The sequence below is a fragment of the Cupressus sempervirens genome, chromosome 9 (genome assembly GCF_028749045.1).
Source record: "Cupressus sempervirens isolate cs-2001-9-10 chromosome 9, ASM2874904v1, whole genome shotgun sequence".
Classification (NCBI taxonomy): Eukaryota; Viridiplantae; Streptophyta; class Pinopsida; order Cupressales; family Cupressaceae; genus Cupressus; species Cupressus sempervirens.
The window spans coordinates 148,702,722-148,719,139 of NC_143126.1; the positions used below are offsets into that span (position 1 = coordinate 148,702,722).

General features: G+C 34.9%; 1 protein-coding gene across 1 annotated transcript in view; it reads right to left on the reverse strand.

Moving 5' to 3' along the window:
* PHYLLO (2-oxoglutarate decarboxylase/hydro-lyase/magnesium ion-binding protein) overlaps positions 1-16,418 on the reverse strand; it is a 327,122-nt gene that overhangs the window by 278,642 nt on the left and 32,062 nt on the right. The window contains exon 3 of the mRNA XM_089799357.1: positions 7,305-7,561. Within this exon, the coding sequence (XP_089655483.1) occupies positions 7,305-7,561 (257 nt within the window). The remainder of the gene's footprint in view (positions 1-7,304; positions 7,562-16,418) is intronic.

A 16,418-nucleotide genomic window follows, 5' to 3' on the forward strand; every position in this document is an offset into this window, starting at 1 on the left:
ATCGGGTGTTATACACAGCAATACAACAAGTCTGATACTTATTGGGTGTGATACAAACATTGTATATATCCAAAATGCACAGTGATTATAATCAGACTTTTTCTAAGATCATACACAGCCCGATTCATTATCAGATGCATGCATGAAGTTAAGACATAGCAAGATTAGCGATAAGAACCCGATCCCTGATCGGTGTAACAGCAAGTGTCATCAGCCAACCCGATATGAATCTGAGGCAATCATAAAACTCAGATATATATATATATGCACAGGTACGTATAATCGGATGATTACTTTGACAAATGCTAAACTTCAACACTTCCTCTTTAGCAAGGGAGAAGTAATAATCAAGATATTAGAATATCTAATCTTAACACATTATTTGACACTACCACTCTAAGCATAGAGACTCGTCAAATAATTTAAGTTTTCATGCAATGAACACTATCAAGCATAAGATGTGATCTCTAATTGTCCGAAACAATATCTAGAGTAATCATAACTTGTTTTGTTATTCGAGACTTCTGACAAAGTCATAACACTGTCATAATAATAGGCCTATCATTTGTAAGATCGTCACCTTACAAAGATTACCTTCTGAATGCATATGTCAATAAAAGATCGTCACCTTTCATTACATATCTGAATCAAAATTGTACAAGTACAAAACATACATATATATTGAAGAATACCCAAGTCTTTCATATCGAACTCAGTTGTTAACTCTTGTTTGCATTTGCTTATTAGATGATCTTCACCTATAATTAACAAATCATCAACATATAATACTAGCATAAGCATATCATCTTTATTTATTTTGAAGTATAGATTGGGATCAGCTTCATTTTTAGAATACCCTAACTTCATAAGGTAGTTGTCAATTCTTTCATACCAAGCTCAGGGAGCTTGCTTGAGCCCATATAATGCTTTCTTTAACTTATACACATGAGTATCTTTGTTGTGAGTGGTGAACCTCTCTGGTTTCTCAATATACACTTCTTCAATTTCACCATTTAGAAATGTCGTTTTAACATCCATTTGATAGAACTTTCCACCCTTTTGATGTAGCAATAGCTAGGATGGTTCTGACAGATGTGTATCTTGCAACTGGAGCGAAAGTTTCCTCATAATCTATACCTTCCTTTTGAGAGAATCCGCGTGCCACAAACCTTGCCTTGTATTTCTCAATACTACCATCAGGTGCATGCTTGGTTTTGAAAAGCCATCTGGAAGAGATTACTGATTTGTCTTTAGGTCGACGTACGACATCCTATACATCATTCTTCAATATAGAATTGTATTCTTCAATCATGGCCTCTTTCCAAGGTTGGCTTGCTAATGCATCTATAGAGTTAGAAGGTTTTGTTTTGTTAAGTTCTGTTATTAGGGCAACATAACAAGACTAAGTTCTTGTCTTCTTGCTTTCTTTTAACACTTCATCAAGTTCAATATTATTTTACTCTATAAACTTTCTAGCCCAAAGTGGTCTCTTCTTATTGTTGATATTTTCAACTTCTTTAGGATTTGATGTAGAAGGTTCAGAATTATACTACCTCTCATTCTCTGCAGGGTGACCTTCGCTTGAATCTGAGATATGTTCTGAGATTGACTCATCATTGTATTTAAACAAATTGAAGGCAGTGTCTTCTTCAAATTGAACATCTCTACTGATCTCAATCGTTTTCTGTCCTAGAATATAGATTCTATAACCTTCGGAATTTTCACTATAACCGATGAGAACTCCTCTCTTCCCAAATGGTTCTAGCTTGTTCTTTCCTCTTTAGGAATGTGAACATAGACTAGACATCCAAATATCTTGAGATGGCTGAGGTCTGGTTTGATTCCTATAAAAACTTCTTCTAGAGTAATGTTATCCAATACTGAGTGAGGACAACGGTTTTGAATATAAATAGCAGTGTTAGATGCTTTTGCCCAAAATGAAGTATAAAGGTTTTGATCATGAATCATGGCTTTGGCTGACTCTATGATTGACCTATTTTTACGTTCTGCAACTCCATTTTGTTGAGGATTATAAGGTATAGAAAACTCCCTCTTAATCCCAACATAAATGCAAAAGTCTTTAAAAATATCATAAATGTATTCACCTCCATTGTCAGATCGAAGAATTTTGATTTTCTTTCCAAACTGATTTTCTATCAGGGCTTCGAATTCTTTGAATTTAGAAAGAACTTCACTACACTCTTTTTGTTTTAGAAAGTAAATCCAAGTTCTCCTAGAGTAGTCATTAACAAAAATTATATAGTAGAGACACCCATTTATAGTTGTGGACACAGGACCACACAAGTTAGTGTGAACGAGTTCAAGAATAGATTTTGATTTGTGAACACTTTTAGGATAGGCCCGTTTGGAATTTTTGCCTAGAGCACACCCTTTACAAACTCTTGCATGGTCAGATTTAAGACTAGGTAAACCTTTTACAATTTTACTTATAGATGGTAATGCTTGGAAATGGAGATGGCCTGGTCTTAGAGGTTTCATGACATAGGGCAAAGTTCTGAAGGTTACAAAGTCTATATAGACTCCCATCTCTAATTCCAATGGGGACAGCTTTCTTGATATTAGCCTTTTTAGGCCAAGAAAAAACTGTCTTCTTGAGAAGTAATTCAGTATCCTTGATCAGAGAGACCGGAGAGACAAGGTTTCTTTTAATTCCAGGTACATATAATACATTATCAAGCTGAAGAGTGATCCCGAAATTGAGTTGAATTGAGTAGGTTCCATTCCCTTGATTAGATGGGTGGAGTTATCTCCTATGGTTACTTCTTCTGCGGTGCATTCCAAGAAGGTTTCGATTTGGTCTTTGAAGCCTATTATATGTCGAGATGCTCTATTGTCAATAATCCATGTGTTTTTATTTGAGTTTAATTCACTGGATAATGCTAGATAGAATGCATGATACTCCTTTACTTCCTCCTTTTCTTCTTTTATCTTTGCTACGGCTGCTTGAATTCTTTTTCGTTCAGAACAGACATTATGTGAGTGACGAAGTTTGTCACATTTAAAACATCGCACTTTAGACCAATCTCTTTTCGTATATGGTTTAATTGATCCTCTTTTATTTCATTTAAATGACCTTTTCTTATTTGTACTTGAAGTGTTTGAATATCTCCCTCTTGGTTTAGACTTATCCCCCTAGAAATTAACCTTGAATCTTCTTGAGTACACTCATTTTTGAGAGATTCAAACATAGGAAGCTCAAGTCGGGACCTTAGACCTCTAATAAAGGTTTCCCAAGATATGGGAAGATCTCTTAGGGCAATCATGGAAAGTTCTTTTTCATCAACTTGATTACCAATAGTCGCAAGTTGATCTTTTAGTTCAAATATTCTCAAAAAATATGACGTTATAGATTCTTCGTTGTTCATTTTAATGTATAACAAATCTTGTTTTAATGTCAGCAGTCTGCTAGCATTGTTAATCTCAAAAGTATCTTTAATTTTAGAGAACATTTTGAATGTTGTATTAAGATTTGAGATTGAAGGGAGACTATGATCTTGAATAGAATCTATAATTATTTTCATAGCTTTGTTATTATGCCTTTTCCATGTAGTTTTCTCTTGCTCATTGTTCGGAATGACTTTATTTGTTTCTACATATTCTTCTAATTCCATTTCTCTTAAAATAATCATAACACAAGTTTTCCATGAAGAAAAAATTGTTGTCCCTTCCAACCTATCTTCTAGCCTTACATGGTTGGTCATTTTGATTTGAGAAGATTGAAGATCTTTTTCTGGGTTTTGTAAATAAATATGTGCAATTTCTGAATAATTACTTCTTATCAAAAGAACCGTAATTACTGAGTAATAATTTCTTATCAGAATAGCTCTGATACCATGTTATTGCATACAAGATCCCTGATAGAAATACTGGTAAAGATAATTACTGTCTTACCTTTCTCAATGTTGATGTATAAATCTTTAGATTCAATCTTCAATGGCCAATGCTGACAATGTGTACTTTGAAACTGCAGGTTAAAGAACGATCTTGGGACTGCAAATATGTTAGTACTTGATATTGCATTGTTTCCAAGTTCGGTGAGCATATATATCATATAGAAGAGACATGCCCCCGTAGGGTCATGACTCTACATGGCCACATAGAGTCATGACCCTACGTCCACGTAGAGTCATGACCCTACGTGATCATGATTCATACCATAAGCTCTGATTAGTTAAGGATAACAAGCCCGATACTTATCGGGTGTGATACAAACATTGTATATATCCAAAATGCACAGTAATTATAATCAGACTTTGTCTAAGATCATATACAGCCCGATTCATTATCAAATGCTTGCATGAAGTTAAGATATAGCAAGATCAGTGATAAGAACCCGATCCCTAATCGGTGTAACAGCAAGTGTCATCAGCCAACCCGATATGAATCGGAGGCAATCATAAAACTCAGATACTTTTATATGTGTGTGTGTGTGTGTGTGTGCGTGCATATGCTCATATATATATATATATATATATATATATGCACAGGTACGTATAATCTGATGATTACTTTGACAGATGCTAAACTTCAACAAATCTGACTAAGCTTGGTCTTTATCCAAAGAGAAACATTTTAGTTTAAGTGAATTGATCTGTGGCAAACCTGGAGCCTGTCATTATTAAAATAGAAAGACAAGAAAACACAAAAACGCTTAAACAGGGGACAAAAATAAAAAGAAGTGTGGAGGCCCCAACTGAGCTTTTAACGCAAAAAAAGTATACGTGGGCAGTGCCTCCTCACAATAAAGTTCTAAATATTTAGGCTAAAGTTAGTCCTACTCCCTATAAACGGAAAATACAAACAATGATTTGTAAGCCTAATAGTCAGGAATAAAGGGTGATTCAGATCTGGATGCAACACTGAGGCACTTTCCCATTCAGACACCACAAATAAGTCCTCCCAGTCAACTAGGTTACCCAATCTGGTATGAATCCTGGTTTGAATTCCTGCATCCAATTATTCAATCCACAGAAAAAAAATTGGGACCAGGTTTCATTTGGATTCGTCCACACAATAAATGTTGTCACTTAAATCAATGATATACATATTTGCAGAACAAAATGATTGTTAAGTTAAGAATACCACATAGCATAATGTAACCAACAAATCACTATTAACTCTAATGTCACTTAAAACATAAATAATAAATATTGAACAAGATTCATTGGTCAAACTTCAAGCTTAACATAAAAAATATTATCAAGTTCAACAATCAATTTTCAACATCATAAGCACTTTCTAAATCATCATCACTAACATAATCATTGACATTAGAATTGTAGAAATGCTACTACCACTAACTCTAAAAGTGTGCTCATTTTGCAAACTCAAGTGTTCCATATTGCAAAGTGGAACAATCCAAGTCAATTTATTTTAGCTCCATACCCCACAGCTTCATAGAGGTCAAAGGATGATGCCTCCAATACAGTCAAGAAGACTGCCCCTCGCGGGCTTTGAGGGGCAATGCTGCAGATGAGGTTTTGGGGAAATGGCCCCATGTTTTCCCTGTCATGATATAGGGCAGGGTTGAGGGGCAGAGCCCTGGCCACCAAGCCCAAATCAAGACCTTCATGGCGTGCACAGCATTTTTATGTTTTTTAAACAAAATGTCAAAGGCGGAAAAACAAATAGGCAAGAAAATGGACAGATTTGCCCTAGGTATGCTTGGGTTCCCCCACATGACATATCCTATCCACGTCCATCCCTAATGAACACAAACAACTCTTCCACATCCTAACCATATCAACAGGCAGATCAGACAAGATCATGGATCTGGTTCCAACGAAATCCAAATCTGGTCAGGCTGCAGGTGGATTTGGTAACATAGCCACTTAGGTTTCAAGAAAAACCAGCGAAGCATTGGATATAACGTGAGCCAACAGTAGAAATGGAAATAGTTTCAGTTGTAATGTAAAACAAAATCACGGCTCTCAGAAATGAACAATGTTTGCCTAATATTTAAAACTAATAATGAAGGCTAAGTGTTTTATGTGATATTTATATTTCGCATAGAATCATAGTTCATGGTTGTTCTCAGTAACCATTAGTTTTGAGTTTTATATGTTCCTTAGTTGATATACCATTTCTTTAAATTAATGATTTTTTTAAGAATCTCAATTGTTGGTGCACCTCCCTCACTTTGTCAACCTAGCAAACTCTTTGAAATGGATGATATGATATGGAAATCACATACTCAGCTGCTACGGCCAAAATGATAAAAATTAGTCCAACTGAACACTTATCACTCAGCTCAGCCTACTGGGAACCTCTGATACCATAAAGATTTCCTCCGAGACATGCAAACAGCAACCAGAAGATAATATTTTTCTCATAATTCAGGGCACTGCTTCTGCTACAAAATCACATAACAGATTCCAATTGTAATACAGCCTATTCAGCCAAAGACATGAGATGGAGGCCTAACAATTTATCGTAAACAATGCCAGTCAAGTTTTAAGTTTTAACATAATTGATTCCCAAGACCTAATTAAAGCTATAAAAAAAGAATGAACTAGATAGATATAAGCCTCCTGTGGCTCCAATAGTGGCAACCCCACAAAATCCCATTTCCTTGCAAGACATCTCCTCTCAAATTTCAATGCTTTATATACCCCAGAATATGATAATCTCAAAGCCGTTGGATGAAATGTATTACAACCAAAGGTGCAGCTAGATTGATTTATCAAGATCTAGAGTTAGTCTACTTCAATCGTACATGTGATAATGCTTACATTTGATATAATGAACTTAAGCATGTAGTGTGTTGGCATTGTACACTAATCAATTCATTTTTCAACTTTACGCTGAATCTAAGTTTGAGGAACATTGTACGCTAATGGATTCAGTTAAAATTTACACTGAGTCTAGCTCTTAGTTTGAGGAACATTATATGCTAATCAATTCAGTTCAACTTCATGCCAAGTCTAACTCTTTATTTGAGGATTCATATTGTGAATGCAGCACATCTGTATATTTTCAGTTTCATTGAGTAAGATATAAGTTCTTTCTGCTCTTTTCATGCATTCTAAAGGTTTTAGCATAACCCTTTTGTCCATACAGGAAAATGATTTCAAAATCTTCATGAACTGCGCATGAAAAGACTAATTAAATGAAGCATCTTCAAATTTCTATATAAATCTAAAAACATAAATGAAGTCGATTAATATAACTTTCTCACATTATTTTTTGAATACTAGAAGCGTGCAAATGATAGAATGAAGTAACTTGAAGGTTATATTTGCATTAAAAATACACTTAATAAATCAAATGAAAATGGATATGACCTCCTTATTGCTTTCCAATCTTTGATGGAGAAATGGTGGAAATTTTTAAACAGCACTGCCGATCCAACTCCTGCCACACCTCTTGCAATGTTCTTATGTAATTGCTCCGTGTCCTTATCAATTACATCTGTTGAAGATGACTCAACAAGACTGCCTTCATAACTCTTTGGTGAAAAATAGCAACGCGGAAATAATCTACAAGATTGAGGTTGACAACTGAGCCAATCTAAAGCCTTTATGTCTTGTGGAAGAGGTACCTAGAATCAATTATAAGGAATAGAATCTAACTATTAGGCAGGATGGTAGAAAATTACATCAATCCTCTCCATTGCATTTCAAGAGAATGTAAATGATATAAGGAAAAAGTCAAATATGTGGTTCCTAAATAATAAACAAGTGTTTGATAATGATACACAGTAAAGATATACATCTAAACTCTTCAGAAACAGACTGGTAATACTTTTTTTGTTGAGAGCAGCATGAGTTTTGCTCTAGTGACAGTAAGGGAGAAGTCAAAACAAAACGAAAACTTGCAACATATCTTTTTTTATTGCTCAAAAATTATAAGTGCTAAAAGGATGACAAAGCATTGCTATTCAGTGAAATTTATAGAAAGAAAATTGATCATACATATGCACACTATTATGATAGCAGTTTCTTTACTTTTTCATTTCTTCCAGTATAGTAGCCAAGTCCAACACCTTCCAAGAGCAAAGTCAACCATCAAGCAAGATTTTTGTTCCAATAAAGAGGGAGTGTAACCGATGGATGCAGTACATGATCTAAAACTTAAAAGTCATTTTAAGGGTTCACATCTCAGTGGAGATATTTAAGACAGCCTTAAGTATTCAAAACTAGTTAATTTTTTTATGAGATAAGTTTCCATTTGACATATACCACATAGTTCTAGAAAACACAAGTCTTTCAAAGTAAAAGAAACCAGCCATGCAAGACCATTTTAATTTTAAAATTGCATAAATCCCTCAACAGATATTGACAACATGCATGTTACACAATTTCAATACTGCCAGGGGACTGTTTCAATATTTGAGGCGAGAGCACAGAAAAAACATCTTCCTGTGCTAAATCAATGCAGTACCAAAGAAAATTGGAGAACACAATTCTGAGTGGATTCAGATTTTCTGTACATATAATCAGCAGTTGAATAAATTTCAAGATGCAAAGAATTTTTCTTCTAATTATTGATTCAGAAAGCAATTGCTGCATTGTTTTGATCTAAAAATTTCTCTATTAAGTTAGGCAATAATAGCAGAGACACTATATATCCTGAATATGATTGAAACAGACCAAAACCAGAGTCTTTCAGGACAATGTTGAAGCTCACAAGATTCTGAAGTTGTGAGAAACATTCAAACATTTAAATCCAAACCTGCAGAGTTGCATTGAAAGAATGATAACAAACTGCAAAACATTCAGAATGACAAAACCATTGTAGAAGACATTGTCAATACCTAAACAACAAAAATATGAGAACAGAATCATCTCAAAACATGGGTACAAAAGTGTGAAACTGGAACAGGTTACCTTGCCATATCTGGACCATTCCGCACAGCATTCAAATCCTGGTCCACATTCTGCATGGGTACAAACAGCACATGTCCAAGGTTGAATGATGTAATATCCCCGTCATAAAATAATTAAAATATTAGAACTTCATAAGTGGGACCGATTGAATAAATATATCTCAGGGCTTCTTTCTATTTTTTATTTATTTGTAGGTGTTTACCATGTCATGCGTCAGCACTTAGTTTCTCCCTTGGGAATTTTCATTTGGCGGGGTATATATGTCTATCGGGGTGGATGTTGTAGGTATGCGACTTGAATTGTTTATTTGAATTGCAAATTCCAGTTGAATATCTGCTTGTTTTGCCATTTCGGAAGTGAAAGATCTTGCCTTTTTGGTTGTCTAGTTTTGGTGAGATTCATCCCTCACCCCATTTTGCTTTGTATTCCTTGGCTTTGGATTCGGCAAATCAGAAACATTATCATTGTTTGATTCTACGATTCTTATTAATATTATTGGCAATTGGCATTCATCTCTCTTTGGTGTATTTTGAGCATTATTAGTGTAACTCCATTAATCATTCTGAAGGACAAGTACCACATTATCAAATATATAAGACCATTGTGCCGCATATCACCAAACAACAGCTTTGAAGACACAGATTGTACCATACATCTGACTGTACGTCAAGCCCTCACTCCCTTCACTCAACCACACTATACACCTTCACCCACCATCCCACCACACAATATCTCCAACTCCACCACACATCGTTGTGAATAACCAAACACTGTACGGCCTCCTTCACTTGACTTCGTATAGTCTTCCTTGGGTCAACACGTACGACATCACCTCCCTTGTAAATACCATATGCACTCCATTTTCCACCATATGGACTTGCCCTTTGGGTCTCACTGTACAGTCACATTCCTTCTGACCATACCATCCCCATTGGTCTCTTCCATACCAACCAGCTACTATGAACATTGTACGGACTGCACATACACATGCACAAAGATTTGTTTGGCCTAGTCAAGTCCACTATCTAGATAAGAACGTTACAATGGTATCAAAGCCAGTGATCCTACCAGTCTATGGATGGTAAATGCAAGTTTACACCCACAAATGAAGGCGGTACCACTTAGTTGGTAGAATAGGAGATTCGCAAGACCCCACTGTCGAAGTCATGTCCTTGCTCCCAACAATCAAGTACAGATTAACAATACTTAGTGGCACATGGAGGAAATGCTACAAAAATTGACCAAGGCAAAATATCTGAAGAACACAATGGACACAGTGACGACTCAGTTATAAGAAAGGCAAATTCTCATCCTGCACATTCTCGACCTTCCATGCCAACTTTCCCTCCGTGAACAGAGGCACCTTGCAAAGGACAAGATCCAACTTTTGAAGAAATGCAAGAACAATTATCGGAAGATTGGAGAAATGCAAATATGGAAGGGGATATATCTTAAATAGATTAAGCTGAATTAGAAAATAAGGTACTCGAGTGGTGGCAATCGTGGCTATTTCAATGATGATCTCAAAAGCAAGTTAAGCAAGGTAAGTTTGTCCTTGTTTGATGGATCTGGATCGACTCTACACAAGCATGGATAATGAAAACAGATACATACTTCTAGCTCAAACCAATGCCTTGTCAATTTTCTACAAAATTTTGTTATGAATCAAACTTAGATTGTACCTTCTTTATGCTTCTTGTAGATAATCTTCAATATACAATCTTGAATGAATGGAGAGATATAATTCTAGAAATGCTTTTCACTTCTGCAAGTTTTCTTAGGGCAATATTGATTAAGGAGTAGACTTGTTGTTTCTTGTGTGTCCTTTAACTTCAACCACACCATTATTAAATATGGAGATCAAGGGGCATGTCCTTACAAAGGACATGTCAAAGGACATACCCCTTCCAAAGTCTACTTTGACTCATGCCTTAAAGTCGGCAACTTTCCATGCAATTATTAGTTTAGTCCTAAACTAACCAATGTGATTAGTTAGACCTTAAACTTGTATTCCAAGATAGGCGCCGATATCCATAAGAGGATAAGACAATGACTTCAAATCAATATAAAGCAAGATCATATCAAAACGATCTGTTATCAGATAAACATGATTGAAAGTTACAAAATTAACACTCCCTCTGAACTTGATAATCATACTGAGAAATCATATCTAGCAACATCAATTAAGATAAACAGACAAGGATTGATACTCTATATCTATCTGAATCTTCTTAACATGTGGTATCATTGAACACATGATACAATGTCATATTACTAAACCTGTGATATGACATATCACTAATACTAGTGATAACAATATTGCAAAGAATACAATATACAAAATAAATTTGGAGAATAATTAAATTCTTCATTTATCCAAGTTGTGACTCATAGGTACTGGTATTCCTATATCACAACATGGTCCTGAGTTAAGATCTACCAAAATACAAAATAAATTTCGGAGAATAATTAAATTCTTCCTTTATCCAAATTGTGACTTATAGACATAGCAATGTCTACATCACAATGTGTTCTTGAACTCATCTAGATCTTACAGTAGAACTCTACTGTTTAGCACATTATCTAAGAGATCGTCATCTCTCATAATGTCGTTCATACAAGTGTTCATTATCTCAGAGATTGTCACCTCTAAAATAATGAATACAAATGGTGAAGCCCATAACAGTCAATAGCCTAACAATAAAATTATTTTATTAATAATCTAAAGAAAACTAATGAATTAAAATTCAACCATACCAAGTCTTTTCCTAAAGTGATCTATCTTCACTCGAGAGAGAGGTTTGGTGAGAATATCTTCTAACTGATTTGCAGTGCAAATGTATTCTAATTTTATAGTATTCCTATCTACCATATCTCTTACATAATGGTAAGGAATTTCGAAATGTTTCGACCTATCATGGAAAACTAGATTCACAGAAAGCTTGATGGAACTCCAACTATCACAATGAATAATCGTAGGATTCATCACTTGACCAAATAATCCCACAAGTAACTTTCTAAGCCAAACTGCTTTTCGAGAGGCCATCGTTGTTGCAATGTATTCGGCTTTTGTGAAACTTTGTGCTACTAAAGACTGTTTTCTGCATATCCATGATATCATTGTTGAGCCTAAACTAAAACAACATCTTGAAGTACTTTTTTTATCCTTAACACTTCCACCCCAATCTGAGTCTGTGAATCCATGTAAATCCAAGTCAACTTTCTCATATTTGAGCCCAAGTTTAAGAGTGCCTTGTAAGTATCTCATAATGTGTTTGACTGCAACTAGGTGAATCTCCTTTGGCTCACACATAAACTCACTTAAGGCGTTAACAACATAGCAAATATCAAGTCTTGTATTTACCAAGTACATAAGGGACCCAATCATCTGTCTATAGAGAGCAGAATCTATGAAAGGTGATTTTGTTGCTGCTTCTTTAAGTTTATGTAGATTAGTCTCCATTGGAGAAGACATAGACTTGCAGTTCCAAATTCCAAATCTCTTCAAGATATCTAATGTATACTTCCCTTGATTAAGTATAATGCTGTCAGAATTCTGTCGTGCTTCCAGTCCTAGGAAGTAATGAAGGAGTCCCAAATCTTTCATCTTGAATTCTCTAATTAGAGCTTTCTTGCATTGATATATGAGATGATCATCACCTGTTATTAGTAAATCATCAACATACAGTATCAAGATTACCATATCATCTTTATCCTTTTTATAATATAGATTTGGATCAGCTTCATTTTTTGAGATTCCTAAGCTAGTGAGATATTTATCAATTCTTTCATACCAAGCCCTTGGAACCTGTTTAAGCCCATAGAGAGCTTTCTTGAGCCTACAAACAAAAACTTTAGGATCATGAGTTTCAAATCCTTTAGGTTGCTCCAAATATACCTCTTCTGTAATCTTTCCATTCAGGAATGTTGTTTTTACATCCATCTTAGGTACTTTTCATCTCTCCAATGTTGCAGTAGCTAAGACTACTCTTACAGAGGTGTATCTAGCAACAGGAGCAAAAGTTTCTTTATAATCAATCCCTTCTTTATGAGAGAATCCCCTGGCTACAAATCTGATTTTATATTTTTCAATGCTACCGTCAGCAACATGCTTTATTTTAAATATCCACTTTGAAGAGACAACAGATTTTCCTTCAGGTCTAGGAACAATTTTCCAAACATCATTCTTCATAATGGATTGGTATTCTTCCATCATAGCACCCTTCCAAGCTGTATGTTTAATAGCATCTGAAACATTAGTTAGTTCTGATTTAGACAAATCATTCATGTTTGTCATATAACTAAAAAAATCTTTTGGGTCTTTTGCTTTCTTTAATTGTTTCAGATGGTGCAGCGAAGTCTTGTGCTTCCTCTATTGTCTTAATGGCCCAAAGTGGTCTTTTCTTGGAATTTTTAGTTTCTTCAAGATTAAGATTTCCAATTTCATCTTCAATTTCTTCAATGTTCTCCCTCTAAGACTTAGATTCAATATTTCTTTCAAAACTAGGTAAGGGAGAGGGATCTTCAGAACTTAGGGCTCTTTTGAATGCTATATCTTCTTCAAAAATTACATCCCTACCAAGTTCAATATTTTCCTAACCAAGTATGAAAATCCTATATGTTTTAGATGTTTCAGTATACCCTACAAAAATACTTTTCCTCCCGGACGGTTCTAACTTAGTTCTCTTTTCTTTTGGAACATGTGTATATACTGGGCACCAAAAAATCCTAAGATGACTTATATTGAGTTTAACCTTGGTAAAGACTTCTTTAGGAGTTTTATCTCTAAGGTAGGAGTGAGGACTTTTGTTTTGAATATAGATAGCAGTAGAAGAGGCTTGTACCCAAAGATAATATTCTAGATCTTGATCAAATATCATAGCTTTAGCAGCTTCTATAATTGTTCTATTCTTCCTTTCTACTACCCCGTTTTGTTGCGGGTTATAAGGAATAGTATATTCCCTCTTAATTCTTGTTTCTTTACAAAACCTTTTAAACAAATCTAAGGTGTAATCCCCTCCATTATCAGTCCTAAAAGTTTTAATTTTATGTCCTGATAAGTTTTCAGTTAAGATTTTAAATTCTTTAAATCTCTTCAGGATTTCTTCTGATTCTTTGCATTTTAAGAAGTAAATCCAAGTTTTCCTATAGAAGTCATCTATAAAAAGTATATAGTACTAGAATCCTCCAAGAGAAGGAATAGGCATAGGTCCACATAAATTTGAGTGGATTAATTCCAAAACATTGTTGGTTTTTCTAGTGCAATCATGAAATTGACTTTTGGTGTTCTTACCCAGAGAGCATCCTTTGCATATGCTTGAGTGATCTTTATTCAGTTTAGGTAAACCAATAACCATCTTCTCCATAGTTAATAAGGTTTTGAAATTTAGATGTCCTAACCTTCTGTGCCATATTTTGTTTATATCAGCAGCTTCATGAATTAAGGCTTGAATAGGTCGATTAAGTTCTGAATTTAATTCATACAAATACCCTTTTCTTTGACCAATCAATTTTGCTTTCTTAAATGAGTTCTTAGCCCAGGTTATGACTTTACCGTCCATGAATGCAACATTATGTCCATCATCTTCAAGTGTTGTAACTGAGATTAGATTCATTTTTATTCCTGGTACATAGAGTACTCCTTTGAGAAGAAAAGAACTAACCGACTTCAGTTTCAAAATGCAATTTCCAATTCCTTTGACGGAATGTGTTGAATTATCACCGATGGTGACTTCGCCATTAACCTTTTTCTGATATAGAGTCTAGTGCTTTTTTGTATCATGTAATATGTCAAGATGATCCACTATCAATCACCCATGCCTTACTTGAGACTTCATTTGATAGTGTTGAATACAATACACAATTCTCAGGATCATAGATATCTTCTTCCCTAGTAAGGTTTGTACAATTCACTTGTTGTTTAGAATTCTCAAGGCAATTAGATCTGTAGTGTCCAAACTTTTTGCATCTAAAGCATTTTATTTTGGATAGATCTTTCTTAGGTTTGTCATTCTTTTGATTACTCTTTTTCTTCTTGAAGTGCTTCTTCTTGCCTTTATAGGAATTTGTATTAAGAACATGAAGTTCTTCATGTTCAGTTCAATTTTCCCCCTTTCTTAAGTTTTCTGGATTCTTCTTGAAGACAATCTCTCTTAAGTCTATTGAAGTCAGGAAAATTATCTCTGGCACTTACTCCTTGTGCAAATGTTTCTCATGAATCTAGTAATCCATCTATAGCCATCAGTGTCAGTTTCGTGTCATTAACGATGGTTCCTATACTTGCGAGTTCATCTCTTAGACTGGCAACCCTTAGGAAGTAAGAATTCATCGATTCTCCCTTCTTTATTTGTATATGATTTAGTTGCCTTTTTAGTGCAAGAACTCTAGTTGCATTGTTAACCTCATATGCATTTAGTAATGCATTCATCATATCAAATGTTGTTTGATGTTTCGGTAGCATGGGTACTATATCATTTTTCACTCCCTCTAATATGATCTGAATGGCTTTCCTATTTCCTTTACTCCAGATAGTTTTATGAGGTTCAACAGTAGGTTGCCTGAATGTTGAATCAACAAATTGTTTTACATCATTTTCTTCAAGAATCATCATGATTCTAAATTTCCAAGCATCAAAGTATTCTTTCCCATCAAACCTATCCTTGGGTCTGATTGTGTATGCCATTGAGGATAGGAGAATGATGCTAAATATATATCAAGTCTGATTATTTAATTTGCAGGGCCTAAGTTCAACTACTAGAGCTCTGATACCATGTAAATTTTCTGCAAAATTCTGTTATGAATCAGACTTAGATTGTACTTCTTTATACTTGTGTGGATAATCTTCAATATACAGTCTTGAATGAATGGAGAGATATAATTCTGGAATGCTTTTCACTTCTGCAAGTTGTCTTAGGGCAGTATTGATTAAGGAGCAGACTTGTTATTTCTTGTGTGTCCTTAAACTTCAACTACACCCTTATTAAATATAGAGATCAAGGGGCATGTCCTTACAAAGGACATGTCCCTTCCAAAATCTGCTTTAACTCATCCCTTAAAGTCGGCGACTTTCCATGCAATTATTAGTTTAGTCCTAAACTAACCTATGTGATTAGTTAGACCTTAAACTTGTATTCCAAGATAGGCGTCGATATCCATCAGAGGATAAGACAATGAATTCAAATCAATATAAAGCAAGAACAGATCAGAACGATCTGTTATCAGATCAGCATGATTGGAAGTTATGGAATTAACATGCCCAAAGAGGAAGCAATTAAATTTTTCCCACTCCACCTAGGAGTTGCACACGAATGGTGGCATCACAGTATGGTTACGCTCAGTCATGACCAAGTAAATACTTGTGTCAAGTTTACAAAAAGACTTATAGATCAGTTTAATTGAAAATATCCAGAACCCAATGTTAAAGAATTGGCGCAATTGTGACAAACCGGGTCCACTGATAATTATATCACCTTGTTTCATAGGCTCTCTATATTGGTTACCAACATCTCAAAGACACGACGGATTCTGCTATTCATGGAGGTGAAGCAGAGGTGAAGCACCATGGTTAAA